Source organism: Tripterygium wilfordii, chromosome 12 (assembly GCF_013401445.1).
Source record: "Tripterygium wilfordii isolate XIE 37 chromosome 12, ASM1340144v1, whole genome shotgun sequence".
In the NCBI taxonomy this organism is placed as follows: Eukaryota; Viridiplantae; Streptophyta; class Magnoliopsida; order Celastrales; family Celastraceae; genus Tripterygium; species Tripterygium wilfordii.
Window position 1 is genome coordinate 343,525 of NC_052243.1, and position 15,115 is coordinate 358,639.

Here is a 15,115-nt window from a genome sequence, read left to right on the forward strand (position 1 = left end):
TGTCCTACAAGCCACAAACACTACAGCCCTATTGAAACTTCCATTTTTTGTGCATCAAATAAATTTTAGCAAAATATTTTTAAGAACAAATAAAAAGTATTATAGTAAGCAAAAGTTTTTTTTGTTGGTAATTGACAACATCATCACACAAGTTTGCCCTTTAGACAATTCTAAACTCGACTCGTTAGGCCCATGCGCACAGAAAATTTTCACCTAATGACAGGATAAATTGGGTCAAAACTCAATTCCTTGTCACAAGCCTAGTGTGAATTAAACTCGAAACCTTCAAAATTCATACGATCTGGGTCAATAGAGATTAATCAACTAAACTATCATCAAGATGATTGTAAGCCAAGATTACAAGAAAGAAAAACAAACAAATTAATCCAAAGACTTTTTTTTTTCCTATTACTAACTTGCATATACTCCATTTGGTAATGTGTCATTATGAGTTGGAAGTATTTTTCCCTGAGAATGAAAACAAAAAACGTATGAAAAACAAAGCATACTTAACATACCATTAGGGTGATACTTAATTTGTTTAGGGCCTAGGGTGTTTCTGCAAATGTGACCTGCAAGACAATGAATTTGACAGGTACTGAAAATATTTCCTCACAAAAATTAGCACAGTTAGGTGCATTAAAATTGAAGATCAGCCTCTCAGGTTTAAATGCTTATATTAAAAAATGCAAGAGGGGTAACTTCCCGTCATACAACAAATTTGAAAAACTTATATCCTAATTAATTAGCTCTTCAAAATGATGTAGGACTGGAGGCTAGAAGCTGATAATATATATGGTGTATGTATTCCAAATTGAACATGGTTTCATGGCATTGATGGATTAACGAGGCAGTCAAAGTGGGATGATGTATTGATATGTGCTTTAGGCAAAGTATCTACCTCTCTTGGAAAGAAATTGATTTTCTTTCTTTTGCTTTTTCAGCTTTAAATAACCCAACACTTGTCTTTTGCTATTGCACAGATTTCATAACCCTAATGTCTATTTCCTTGGCATGGGCTTTCTTATTGTGTCATTTTCTTCTCTTTATTGCCCTGGCTGGAGCTCTCAGTATTTCCAAAGCACCTTCTATTGTAATTGTGCTCTTCATGATGCGGATTCTGATGTAAGACGCACGGAAATGCCTGTAATTGTCTCTAATAAGTGTAATAATGTCAGATTTACTTTGGAATTAATGTGTATAGGAGGTAATGTAAATCTCACTCCCGGATCGAGTATAAGATTGGTGGGTTTTCTAAAGGACACGCCCGCTTAGGTGTTTTCCGTTATCAAAACAAAAAAGAGTAACGTAAATCAGGAATCAACCATAATACAATCGGTAAGTAGACAAAATATGACTCTTTTACCCCAACATCCATAGTTGAAAAGTGAAAGCAATCGACGTGTTTGTATTGATGTGAAAGGTATTCACTTGGGCAAGAACAATGGTTTTTTTTTTTCACCGCCAACACTTTCTGGCTTCATTTTCGCTTTCATTTCATTGACCTGGAGGAAGATCATGTCACTGTCCTTCTTGCCTCTTATGTTGTCATAGCTTTGATCACCCTTCATTTTGGCCATCAAATCATCAAGCCTTTGTTAGTATCTCATCATCTCTATCTAACCTTCCACTTTCCAGCCATAACGACAGCTAGCTTGCTTCATCTGGATTAACTGGTTTGCCTCAAAATATCTGCATCACAATCATAAGCCAGAGAAAAATATTACTATTAATCATGGAAGGAAAATGGCTTATATAACTTGTTGAGAAAAAAGGTCTTATTTGGAACAAGTCATGCTCTTGTTGAACTAGATGCACCAACAAAAATCATGATTTCTATTAAAGACCTGTCATAACTCATAACCATATGCTGGGAAAATTCAATACTAACACCATAGCGGGTTGAGGCTTTGTAAAAAACGGGTGGAAACATTTGGATCCATTTCTTGCACTAGTTACCTTTCATAGATAGAAGCAGTTTAGGTAGTTAAATTTATATTCATAAACAACAATTGACATTGGATACCAAATCGCGATTGTGGAGCAAGAAGCAATACAGAAAGGTGAGTCATGATCTATGGACCAAGGCTAGTGAAGATATATACATAGGAATATACAGGGAACTGTTGGAGACCAACACAAGTCCGACATTGAAAAAAACATGTGTGTGAGTGGCTTTATATGCATGTGGATGGACCCAAACTCTAGAGCTAAAGCTTTTGAGTTAAGATGGGTCACCATCCACTTGCGCCCAAAAGCCCGTTTTAGGCCCACGTAACGTGGGCTCACCCTAAGTCCAAATTCCCTAACGTGGTATCGGAGCTTGGTTGCGGGAGTGTGTGTTTAAGGCCCAACAAATAGGTCTGTTAGGTTGCGGGAGTGTTTGTGAGTTGTGACAAGTGGATAGTAAAAATCCCAGGCTTTCAAGGGGAAAAAGTGCAAGAAATACCCCATTATTGCAGTCCAAGTTAATGACAGTCATAAACTTATTGTCTAAATCAGAGCATTGATTGCAGCCTAACAAAAGCAAACAAGGTTGATATAGCATTACCCTGCGTTATGATCTCATGTAGCATAGCAAAAAGTGAAAATAGTAGATGCCAAATGATCAATGAACAGTGGAAGTCAATAGGAAAGTAAAAAAGATCCATGTAACCATGGAATAGATTAGTGAACGAGGAAAAAGCATATACATGGATGGGCTTCAAGAGTTGTATAAATCTCACTCAAATAACTTACTGACAGCTAAAACACGGTACTCAAATTGGTAATCATGTACGCGAGGAAAGGTCCTGGCTCTGCTTATAATTGGGTTAAAGGGTACGTCCCCCTCATCTCTATCCACCATGAGAATAACTTACCAAAGGGAACATCTTTTTTCAAAGTCACCAATAAGCATTCATTACTAAATCCCAATAAGGTCACAACATTCACCATGAAATTCATTCAGATTCATCAAACTTAAACAGTTGCTACAACAAAAACTTCCCAATTCAAGTACTTTGATGCTAATCTATACTCTTTAAATGAATAAGAAATAAAATTTACCTGTTTGAACTTTGATGCCGATTGTGGCACAATAATGACCATGGTCGTTGTGGCCATTGGATGGTTAAAGGATATCTTTAAAATGGCTTCCTGCATTGGGGAGCCACATCATAGCACTTTCGGGCAAGCCTAACACAGTCCAACCAGTGCAAGATCTCCATATTGGGATCCCTCTCCACCACCACATCCGACGCAGTTATCTGTACCGACCCTCTATAGCTCGTGATCCTGCCGCGCACTCTGGCCACAACCCCAATTTTGATCAACGAAGCAAAGTGTTTCGCGGCTGCGGCAATTAATCGAACACCTGCTGGGTCTCGGCGCGAGAAGTAAGTGGAGTGAAGCTGGTTCAGCCAGAGGATGCAAGGGACACAGCCGGTGCCATCGTCGATAGTGAACTTGAGAAACCTGTCAGGCTTATGCTCCAGGGAAGTCACGACGCCAAGGACCTCAGCGCGTGAGAGTGCGACGCCTCGGCGAGAGAAGGAGATTGGGTCCGACGAGGAAAAAGAAGGGGTTTGCGTGAGAGAGAGTAGGTCGAAAGCAAGAAGCTTTACGTGGGTGTTGCAGAGAGATGTATCCATCAGAGAATGGTATCTCTATCTCTACCACCGTCTGATCTTTCTTCGCGGTTTTGATTTCAGCTCCGGAGAGGGAATTTTGGCGGGAAGGAATCAAGGAATGAGTCACAATTCACGACACTGAACTGGTCTCAGGCTTTCTACATAACCATAAACCATTGACCAATGACTTTTATCGAAGCATACTTTCTTCTCTTTAATTTTATAACATAGTTTCTTCAGATTTTATCCCTCCGATTATGTTAATCCAATCGAGTAATGACATATAAGTGAATTTCCAGCCCTACTCACACAACTAACACGGTTTCTTAACCTAAAAACCAATGACGATGGTTCAAGAAGAATAAAACCGTCAATTTTCTAATAAGGTATCGGAACAAAATATAGGCAGACATAACATATACTACAATATGAAGATAAGTACAATATGTAGTTGATCGGTTCAGCATCTCTTCCTCTAACTCTAATGTGGAACGGTTCTCATATGGATTCATATAGGACTAGATGATCGATGATCCAACTTAGAAGATTACAACAGCTTTCAGTGTAAGGCTGTTGTAGCTGCCTTGAGCCTGCCGGTGTGGCACACAGATGATTCAGAAAACAATGGCTGCCATATTATCATAGAAACAGAAACAGATACTTCAAATAACAACACAGAACAACAGATTTTATTGAACAGGATAACACTTTCATATTGTTCTTGTGGCAGCACTGTTTTAATGGCAAAAAAAGATTATAATGTTTCATTTCCCATATCTTGTTCGCCACATTAGAGAGTTTAGCCACAGCTCTTGCAACAGTTTGCATGGGACTTCTCTTCCTTCTACAGAGGAGGTATAGAAGAACGAACCCTACAAGCTCTCTGGCAACTTTGCTGTATCTATAACTTTAGTGCTCTATCCACAGCAGAACAAGGACGATGATCACGAGGGCAGAACAGATCTGCATCTGCTAGAAAGAGTTCTGTAAATAGCTCTTATAGTATCCGGAGTTGTTCTGCAACAACCTCCGACTAGAGACGCCCCAACGTCACACCATACATCTACATATGACACAAAATCTTTATCTGTAACTCCAGTATTTTGCTGCAACAGACACAAGTATGCAAAACAAGTTAGCACGAATCCTACCAATGCAATACCAGAAATCCAGAATTAAACTATTAAAGGTTCTGTCCATGCTTCTGTAGAGCATTCACGTTACTATTGCAGATAATCCCACCAATTAAATTCTGATAGGAAACAAGTAGGTTGATAGTTCCAATCTATAGTCTCATTTCTAGCAATGAACTGAATGGCACACATAATTTGAGAGAGACGCTCAAAAAGATAGATATATATATGGAGAGAGTGAGAGAGAGAAAGGAGAGAGATGATAAAATGGATGCATTTATGCCTTCAAGATTATTTAAAAGGAAATGATAAAGAAGGAAAAATGAAGCAAATTCATATGCTATCCAAAATTCCAAATAGCTAAAACAAAGTGAACTTACCACCCACTTCTTTTGATCAGGATCATAGCTCTCCCCACTGTTTGGATATATAAGTATTGGTTTGGTAGTCACCTGAAGGTATCATTTGCTAAATAAGTCTTTACTTCTCAATGCAGATACCAGAGTCTCTTAGAAGAACAGTTTGATGATCAACCGACAAACATAAATTGAAGATGGAATATGAAAATGTAAGATAAGTCATACCTTCTTCAGAGCTAAAAGTAGACCATGAATAAATCTAGGTGGAGTGCAATTGATTCCAACGGCAACTACTTTATTGCATGATTCAGCTATCGAGGCACACTTGGTCAAAGAGTCGCCACTAACCACATTTACACCATCCTTCGAATTAAAGGAAAACCAAGCAGGAATCTTTATGTCTTCCTCTTCTAAGAGCTCTGCATAAGCCTGCATGAACACAAAGTGCGGGACCAGCCAGAAAGTTATTACCATAGTTGAAAATGTAGGACAACTGTAAACCCCAAAAGATCATATGCATCAGTAAAACCCCTCTTGACCATTGGATTCAGTTTGTAGCAGACCAAACTTTGATAAGAAATTACATGGGGTCAAATACCAATGGATGGGCATATTACTAAACAATACCAAGAATGGCCTGCAAATGAAAATTCATTTGACAAAAATAGTGAAAGTTACCAACTATATTGGTATTTTGGTAGTCTGGTGTCTCATAAGGTACACGTCCATGCTCGGTGAAGGAGAAAACTAGTATGCATCAATGATTAAAATTTTCAGCAAAACTATAATTTTCAAAGAAAAAAGGGCATCAACAGAAAAAGAAAAAAAAAGAAAAAAGCAAAGAAAAAGATGATGAAAACTATTCAGTATCCTTTACATTCCGCGCTCAAAACTTTTTACATGAGGAAAATAAAAGCTACTCAATGCCAACAAGTTTCAGATAAATACCTGAGCTTCGAGCTTGTTCGGAATTGTCTCAAATGCAATTAAATCAGCACCTGATTCAGCCAGGATCTGAACTCTTCTCCGATGGAAATCTTTCAAAGTTTCAAGTGTGATGGTTTTACCATAGATCCCACTGCATAAAAAAAAGGAAAACAAAAATGTTACGAGAGTAAAGAATGGGAGAATACTTGCTACCGTTTATTCGTTCAACATCACAATATATATATACAACCCTATAGACCTAATACATATGTATAATGTCTAAACTACCCTCATATATTCTAACACTCCCCCTCAAGTTGGAGCATAGATGTCAATCATGCCCAACTTGTTACAAATATCAGTTATCCGACTCCCTGGTAGAGCTTTAGTAAATACATCGGCTATTTGATCTCCAGTCCTGACATGTTTAAGACGAATCAATCCTTGTTGTAGTTTCTCTCGAATGAAGTGACAATCAACCTCGATATGTTTGGTACGCTCATGAAACACTGAATTAGAAGCAATATGAATGGCTGCTTGATTATCACACCATAATTGCATAGGAGCTGAGTCCTTCATACCAATTTCCTCAAGTAAGTGACGAACCCACATAAGTTCACAAATGGACTGAGCCATAGCTCTATATTCAGACTCTGCACTTGATTTTGCAACCACACTTTGCTTCTTACTTTTCCACGATATCAAATTTCCGCCAACAAAGACACAATAACCTGTAGTAGACCGTCTGTCTATATGACATCCTGCCCAATCAGCATCAGAAAATCCTTCCACTCTAATATCATTGTGATCTTTATAAACAACACCACGACCCGTTCCTTCCACTCTAATATGGCCATGATCCTTATAAACAATACCACGGCCTGGAGCACCTTTAAGGTACTTCAAGATGTGAATAACTGCATCCCAGTGAGATGTCCGAGGAGACGACATAAACTGACTGACCACACTTACTGGGAATGCAATGTCTGGACGTGTCACTGTAAGGTAATTAAGTTTCCCAACTAATCGCCTATACCGTTCTGGATCAGCAAGTAGAACACCATCTTCAGCAACCAGTTTCACATTAGGCACCATAGGTGCCTCACATGGTTTAACATCAGTCAAACCTGTCTCATTGAGTATATCAAGTACATATTTCCTTTGAGATAGAAAGACACCTTTCTTACTACGTGACACCTCTATGCCCAGGAAATATCTGAGAGGTCCAAGATCCTTTGTCTGAAATTTGACGTGAAGAAAGGATTTGAGAGCAGTAATACCCATACTATCACTCCCAGTAATCACGATATCATCAACATAGACCACCAGAAGTATACACCCCAACTCAGAGTGTTTGTAGAAGACAGAATGGTCAAGAGCACTCCGGCACAACCCAAACTCAATAACCACTTCACTAAACCTGCCAAACCAGGCACGAGGAGACTGTTTCAACCCATATAATGATTTCCGAAGAAAGCATACCTGCCCAGACTCCCCCTGAGCAACAAACCCAGGTGGTTGCTCCATATAGACCTCTTCGACCAAATCACCATGCAAGAAAGCATTCTTAACATCCAACTGATGTAGAGACCAGTGATAGGTAGCAGCAAGAGAAACAAATAGGCGAATAGAAGCAATCTTGGCAACAGGAGAAAATGTCTCTAAATAATCAACACCATATGTCTGAGCATAGCCCTTTGCAAACAACCGAGCCTTCAAACGGGCCACAGAACCATCGGGGTTCACCTTAATAGTGAAGACCCACTTACAACCAATAGCATGTTTTCCTTCTGGGAGGCATACAAGATTCCAAGTACCATTCTCCTTAAGTGCAAACATCTCATCCTCCATGGCCTGTCGCCAACCAGAATGAGAAAGAGCCTCTGAAACAGACTTAGGAACAGTAACAGACTCGAGAGAAGAAATAGTAGACTGGGAGACAAGAGATAGATTTTTATAACAAACAAATGAAGAGATAGGATAGGTACAAGAACGTTTACCTTTACGTAGAGCAATAGGGAGGTCTAGGCGGGACTCGGTAGAAGAGGGACTTGGATCTGGAGACGAAGAAGTCGGTGGAGGTAGAGTATCCTGGTCTGTAGCCGATGCCACAGGAGGAGCTACTGACGGTGCCGCAGGATGATGCCATGTATGACGAGAGTATACCTGTGTGATAGGAGGGTGAGAGGACACGGATGAATTATCAAACATGGCCACATGATACACAAGAAACTCATCCTCAGGAGCAAAGGAAGGGACAGAAGAATCACCAGAGAAAGAAGTGGACTCAAAAAACGTAACATCAGCAGAAACGAGATACCGACCAAGTTCTGGAGAAAAACAACGATAACCTTTTTGATGACGAGAATACCCAAGGAAAATACATTTCAGAGAACGTGGATCAAGTTTAGTAATATGGGGTCTGACATCCTGCACAAAACACACACAACCAAAGATACGAGGAGGAAGCAAGAATAGTGGTTGAGAAGGGAATAAAATAGAATAAGGAATACCACCATCAAGAATAGAAGAAGGCATGCGATTGATTAAATGACAAGCTGTGTTAACAGCATCAGCCCAAAAAACCTTAGAAACCTTCATATGAAACAACAAAGCTCGGGCAACCTCCATCAAGTGACGATTCTTTCTTTCAGCCACCCCATTTTGTTGGGGGGTGACAACACACGAGAATTGGTGAACAATACCATGTTGAACAAGATAAGATGATAGAGAGTGTGAAAAATATTCTTTAGCATTGTCACTCCTCAGAATACGAATTGAAGCATTATGTTGAGTTTTGATTTCAGCACAGAATGCACAAAATATAGAATATAACTCAGCTCGACTTTTCATTAAATATAACCAAGTCACTCGTGAAAAGTCATCAACAAAGGTAACAAAATATCGAAACCCAGACTTAGACATGATAGGACAAGGACCCCAAATATCAGAATGTATTAACTCAAAGGGGAACGCAGCCCGTTTATTGACTCTAGGAAGGTAAGACATACGATGGTGTTTGGCAAACTGACATGCCTCACACTCTAACTTAGACACTGAACAAAAACTAGGACAAAGACTCTTTAACACTTTTAAAGAAGGATGACCGAACCGACAATGCATCTGATATGTAGAGACTGTACTAGTAGAAGCGACTGGTCTGGGCACCAATGGAGCATTTGCAGCAAGGACATACAGACCATTGGATTCACGACCACTACCAAGGATCTTCTTCGTCACAAGATCCTGAAATAAACAGTGATCAGGAAAGAAGTGAACAGAACAATTCAAAGCACGAGTAATTTTACTAACTGACAATAAATTGAAAGGAAAAGAAGGCAAGCACAAAACAGAGGAAAGAGATAAGGAAGGATTGAGAGAAGCCGTGCCACTCCCAAGTACAGGAACGTCGGAACCGTCAGCTAGAATGACATTAGGTAACATGGAAGATGACTGGAATGAGGAAAGAATACCTGTGTTGCTAGTCATGTGATCAGTGGCTCCTGAGTCAATGACCCAATTAAGGGAGGATGAAGAGAGACATGCAGTTGGGTTACCTGACTGAACTAGTGTGGCAGTAGCACAAGACGGATTCTGAGTGGCTTGAAATTGAGCAAAACGAGCATATTCATCAGCAGAAATCAGAACTTGACCAACAGAACTAGATGCCTTAGGAGAAGGGATAGTGTCAGTAGGAGTAGGTAACAGACCTTCTTGGTTGACAACATTAGCAAACCGAGAAGGCTGAGATGGTTTGCCATTCAATTTCCAGCAATTCTTGCGCAGGTGACCCTGCTCCCCACAATAAAAGCACACTCTATTACCCCCACGTCCTCCAATATCACGACCACCACCACGGCCACCTCGGCTACTTCCACTCCGCCCTCCTCTACTACCACCTATTGGTGGTGTCCATCCCACTAAAGCAGAAGACTCACCAGTGACTAACCCACTAGAGGAATCCTTACTAGAATCCTTACACACCTTGCGCAGACGAGAAAAGACCTCAGCTAATGAAGGAAGAGATGATCCGGTAAGAATTTGAGACCGGGCCACCTCATAATTAGCTTCTAATCCTGCAAGAAAACATTGAACAATGACCTCCTCTTGTTGTTCCTGCATCTTCTTCACATCAGCTGTTATTGGATATAAGGTTTTCATCTCCTCAAACATCTTCTTAAAATCAGTATAGTATTCCACCAAGGTACGCCCCTTTTGATCAGCACGATACAATCCAGATAACAAATCATGAACATGAGATAAATTTTGCCTACTGGAATACAAGGATTCCAGATATTCCCACATCTCTTTGACAGAATCACAATGACCTATCACATCACCAATAGAATGATCCATGGTGTTCTCAATCAAATTAAACAATTTATCATCTTCCTTCTGCCATTGAGCTCTCGCCGTTGCCTCAACTGGGAAATCAGATGTCAAGTGGTTCTCCATATCAATGCTAGAAAGATACCGGCGAATAACCCGCTTCCACTGGCCATAATTGGCACCAATTAATTTTCTATCAGTAATCCGAGTGGACATAGGTACAATTTCAGTGACCACAGACTTGTTGTCATTGGATTCTGCCATAATAAAATCAGATGAGGGTAGATATTATCCAATAAAATCAGATGAGGGTAGATATTATCCAAAACCAGAAAACAGGGGACAAAATCAGCCCAGAAATTGCAGAGAACAGGGGACAAAAACAGCCCAGAAATTGTAGAGAACAGGGGACACAGCCAGCCCAGAAATTGCAGAGAACAGGGGACACAGCCAGCCCAGAAATTCAGCAAAAAAAAAATTACCAAAGAAAGTACCAAAACAGATTGTGGGTTCAGAAATCGCAGCTGCAGAAGACGAACAGAGAACCAGAGACACGCAAGAACAACTGCGCACCAGAAGCACCAGAAACTCGAGACAAAAACTGAGTCTCGATCGTACACCGCTAACAAGGCACGAACCCTTACGGCTCCGATACCATGTTAACATATTGGGATGTTAACATATTGGGTCCCTTGTCCAACCCCTTAAAAGGCCTATTAGGAGGTAGGAGGAAACCCTCATTTAAACCACACACCAGCCCTCTTTCCAACCGATGTGGGATACTCAACATCCCCCCTCACGTGTGGGTTGGTCCAACTCCGAGAAGCCCACCACGTGAAAGCCCATCGCGTTGGACTGGCTCCGATACCATGTTACGAGAGTAAAGAATGGGAGAATACTTGCTACCGTTTATTCGTTCAACATCACAATATATATATACAACCCTATAGACCTAATACATATGTATAATGTCTAAACTACCCTCATATATTCTAACAAAAAATAAATTATAGTCAGTATAATAACTCTTAGTTCAAGTCAAGGACAGAGAGTCAGAGACATGGAAAAGGCTGTCAAACTTTCCGCAAGAAATGGCTGCACAATACGCACATAGTTAGAATAATGGGGTAGAAATGTAGAATCCCAGCTGCATAACAGTTATATTAATAGAGGGATCCTGATCCATCATAATAAAAAGTCTAATAATTTCTTTAATTTAAATATCTCTATACTTCAAAGAAGGATGGATCCTAAATCATATATTTTTACAAAAACCTATAATCAATCTTACAATAAATAGCTAACACGATAAACAAGTATAAGTGGTCTAAGTTAAGTTAAAAAACAAAAGAAGCACAACCAACACAACAAAGACCAAAAACAACTTGAGTCACCTATATTCAGATCCATCAGCCAAATAAGCCCCGTAGCTGCCGACAGAAGCTGCAACTAAAATGGGGCGGTGTTTGAGAACCTTTTCACCCCCAGAGCATGTACCAGAAGCTTCAATACATCTCTCATAATATATAGCCCGTGCCTCAGAGGCAATTTCCACACTTCTTTTTAGTAAAGCTTCACCTGCTTCCCTAGAGTAGCCTCTTGCTTCAAACCCCTGAATGGTGGCCTGTTCATATTCAGGTATGAATGAGGTCGCAGAAAAACAGAGGTGGGAAGAGAAAGAGCGAAGAGAGGACAGAGATCATTCTTGATACCTGATAAGATGCTGAAATTATAATATCTGCACCTGCTTCAAGGTAGTCAAGATGTACCTGCTCAAAATGACAAGAATAAATATTCATTTCCCACAACATCTACAATTTCCAAGTCCCTTTTGTCCACATTTTGAAGAATTTTTGTGGAAACTTCCAGCTTAATTATGTTTTTTTTTTAAAAAAATCATATTTGTACACACAAGCTCCCATACAGTGGCTATGGTGCAAAAATCAAACTTCAGTCACTAGAATTCTTAGAAGAAGGTCCACAACATGGCATACCCCGTCAACAGCACGTTACTTGAAATGAACTTTATGGTCATTACTTATTCCCATACCACAAATAAAAGGAAGGAAATAGTGAACATGTAAGAGTATGCTGCTCCGGCTAATAAAATTTTGGACAAGAAGACATCCATATGGTGGTCCATATTCAAACACTTACCATTTGGTTCCATACACACACGTGAAAGGAAAGTCCTGAATATAACAAAATTACAAAGCAGCTCCCAAACAACTCATCTATGCGTCAGAGACTCTGCTTATAAGGTGGTCAGAGGTCAAACTCAAAAAAATATCTTACCCTACAACTGCTGGGATTCTAATAAGTAAGCTAAAAGGTGTGAGGAAAAAAAAGAACAAAAAACAAAAAAGAGTCTAAGACCACAAGCACCAAGAGATCCAAAGAGCTGATAATTAATTTTATGCTTGTTATGCTCATCAGGGATAAATTCAGTTCCGTGCCAGCTCAAACACAAGCGTGAACATCAACTCTTTTTAAGGGAAAATATTTTATTAAAGCACCAAGGGGATGCATCAACATACAAAATCCCTGAGGCAGAAGCATCAACATACAAAATCCAATTCTCCAATGAAAATCAATTCCAACAAAATTCCCCAAAATCAAGTGGGTCCAAATACAAAATTTTTGTCCGGTTTAAAAACCGGGTCCAAGTCCAAAAACAAAAATCAATATACTTGTGCGGACCCTAACCAGACTAAGTTATTATCCGATTTTCTTGTCCATATTAAACCAATATGGGTTTGATCAGTTAAGTACATCTAAAATCTAATCCGGATTAGTGTGTCAACATATAAATATTCCATAAACATGTGTTGTTGTCCGATTCGGAACCCTTTTTTTTCCACCCCTAGACAAAGTCATGCCTTTTAGGCTCCAAGCTCAGAAACGCTCAGAAAATGGAATCCTGCACTTTCTCAGAAACCAAAAAAAAAAAAAAAACTTCTTCTGTAATCTTTTTCCTTTTAATCAACCAACAAACAAACTAACCAAAGACTGGATCGACTCACAACACATACCCGCAGACATATGCATTCGTTCACTATAGATATAAGAATATGCAAGTGTGTCAATGTACCGTGCGGATGAGGTGAGCGGAAGTTAGGAGACACTTAGCGCTCCATAAAGGATCGTTCAGGTCAGCACCATGTCGTTCAAGCTCGGTAGCAAGGCCCCCATCGATTACGGCGGCGCCGCCTGCTTGACGGAGGAGATCCTTGATAAGCATTGAAGATGTCTCTTCTCCGGTGTCGCACATATTCACAGCTGGGTTTGTTCGGGCAAGAGCTATTTCTCAAGAGTGATTGGACACGAAGCACACAGTTGCCAGCTCCGCAGGTTCTATATTTATAGGGAGTTCAAAGAAACAAGAGTATCGCATTTTAGCCCCTAAATGTTTAAATTATTACCGAAGTCCCCACTTGATTTTGGGTAATTGACATTTGACAGATTAAAATGAAATAAAATCAAAACAATAAATAATTTTCTTTGATTTGCTCTTTAATTAAAAGCATTTATACACATGAAAATATGGAATAACGTATTTTAGGGAACACTTTTTTTTGGATATTAATTATTATTAATTGCTACATAAATTACGAATTAAATAAGAAAACCGACTGATCTAAAAATTACGGTTTAATCCAAACAACTCGAAAATGTATTGTTTGCTCTTAACCTAAGACCCGTAAGGTTTTGTCCTTAAAATGATACTCTTGAGTCTTGATTGAGAGAGATTGAATATGTACTTACTTATAAACCATATCAATGTCTTAATCCTATATGAAGTGGGATAAAAGTCTTTAACAAATCTTATTACCCAATCAGTATTTTAACTTCCAAAGCACTCAATTTGAAATGCACTTAACTTCAAAATTTGAAATACATTTGGCTATTTACACATATATTTTGGATAAGTATGATTCATTGTATCTGGACACGTTAGAGTTTGGTAGGAACCTATCCTCTTTACTTTCACTATGGAGGCATCCCATCCAAATCCACAAATGACAAAGTTTGTGCCAATATGATATGATTTCCTCCCATTAAATTAACAACAGAGATTATCACTCTCTTCTTTCTTTCCTTTTAACTTTAGTCTCAATCAACCTATTATCTATAACTTATTTTATTAGTTCTCTTGTTCCACTTGGAAATCCTTTTAAAATGTAGATCACACTAGCGGTCTTCTCTGAAGCAAGTCTTTATCAAAGTCCTATATGCTCAATCGGTAACGTTACGTGTGGTGCCCTATTATGGTCACTCTTTTCAGCTTTACACTCTTTCTTCCTTGGTCAGAACTCTAGAGGAAAAAAGAATCCCAAAACCAATACGGAATTTGTAGTGGAATTTCCCTGTTTGTTTTCACTAGTATGTTTGGGCTTTATATGTAACAGTCTCCCCTCCTCATTAGTAATATTTTATCTGCTTTAGATCAACTCATACTAACACGACGACTTTATCTTCCTAGACCCATTATCAATTCATCTAAGTTTTAGAGACTTAGCCCCATCGTCACTTAACATTTCTCCTACCACTACAAAAACTTGACACTGTAGAGATTTATGGCCCCATCCATTCAAGTTCACTGCTTCTTTGTAGCTTTTTTTATGCCAAAATTTGCAACCCTGAAGAATGAAAGAATCAAAAAGGAGAAGAAAGCATCAAGAATAACACATGGCATGTGGTGTAATGGATCAATACTTGGATCTCCACTGCAGTAGTGGGTGAGTGGTTGGTCTGT

The 15,115-nt window shown here is 39.3% G+C and overlaps 2 protein-coding genes across 3 annotated transcripts; both read right to left on the reverse strand.

The window, feature by feature from the left end:
* Nucleotides 1-1,291: 1,291 nt before the first annotated feature.
* Nucleotides 1,292-4,099, reverse strand: LOC120011029 (CST complex subunit STN1). Of its 2 annotated transcripts, none has more exons than XM_038862040.1 (2): nt 3,049-4,099; nt 1,292-1,673 (listed from the first exon to the last, which is right to left on the reverse strand). In XM_038862040.1, the coding sequence occupies exon 1, from the start codon at nt 3,630-3,632 to the stop codon at nt 3,126-3,128; it is 507 nt and encodes a 168-aa protein (XP_038717968.1). In that variant the 5' UTR covers nt 3,633-4,099; the 3' UTR covers nt 1,292-1,673; nt 3,049-3,125. The 2 variants fall into 2 exon arrangements, with proteins under 2 accessions (XP_038717968.1, XP_038717967.1); XM_038862039.1 differs by having other exon boundaries at nt 1,292-1,692.
* A 179-nt stretch (nt 4,100-4,278) lies between these two features.
* On the reverse strand, nt 4,279-13,696 carry LOC120011028 (homocysteine S-methyltransferase 2-like). Its single transcript, XM_038862038.1, has 7 exons — nt 13,451-13,696; nt 12,072-12,128; nt 11,754-11,983; nt 6,052-6,181; nt 5,329-5,532; nt 5,125-5,196; nt 4,279-4,717 (listed from the first exon to the last, which is right to left on the reverse strand). The coding sequence occupies exons 1-7, from the start codon at nt 13,628-13,630 to the stop codon at nt 4,556-4,558; spliced, it is 1,035 nt and encodes a 344-aa protein (XP_038717966.1). The 5' UTR covers nt 13,631-13,696; the 3' UTR covers nt 4,279-4,555.
* Nucleotides 13,697-15,115: the final 1,419 nt, after the last annotated feature.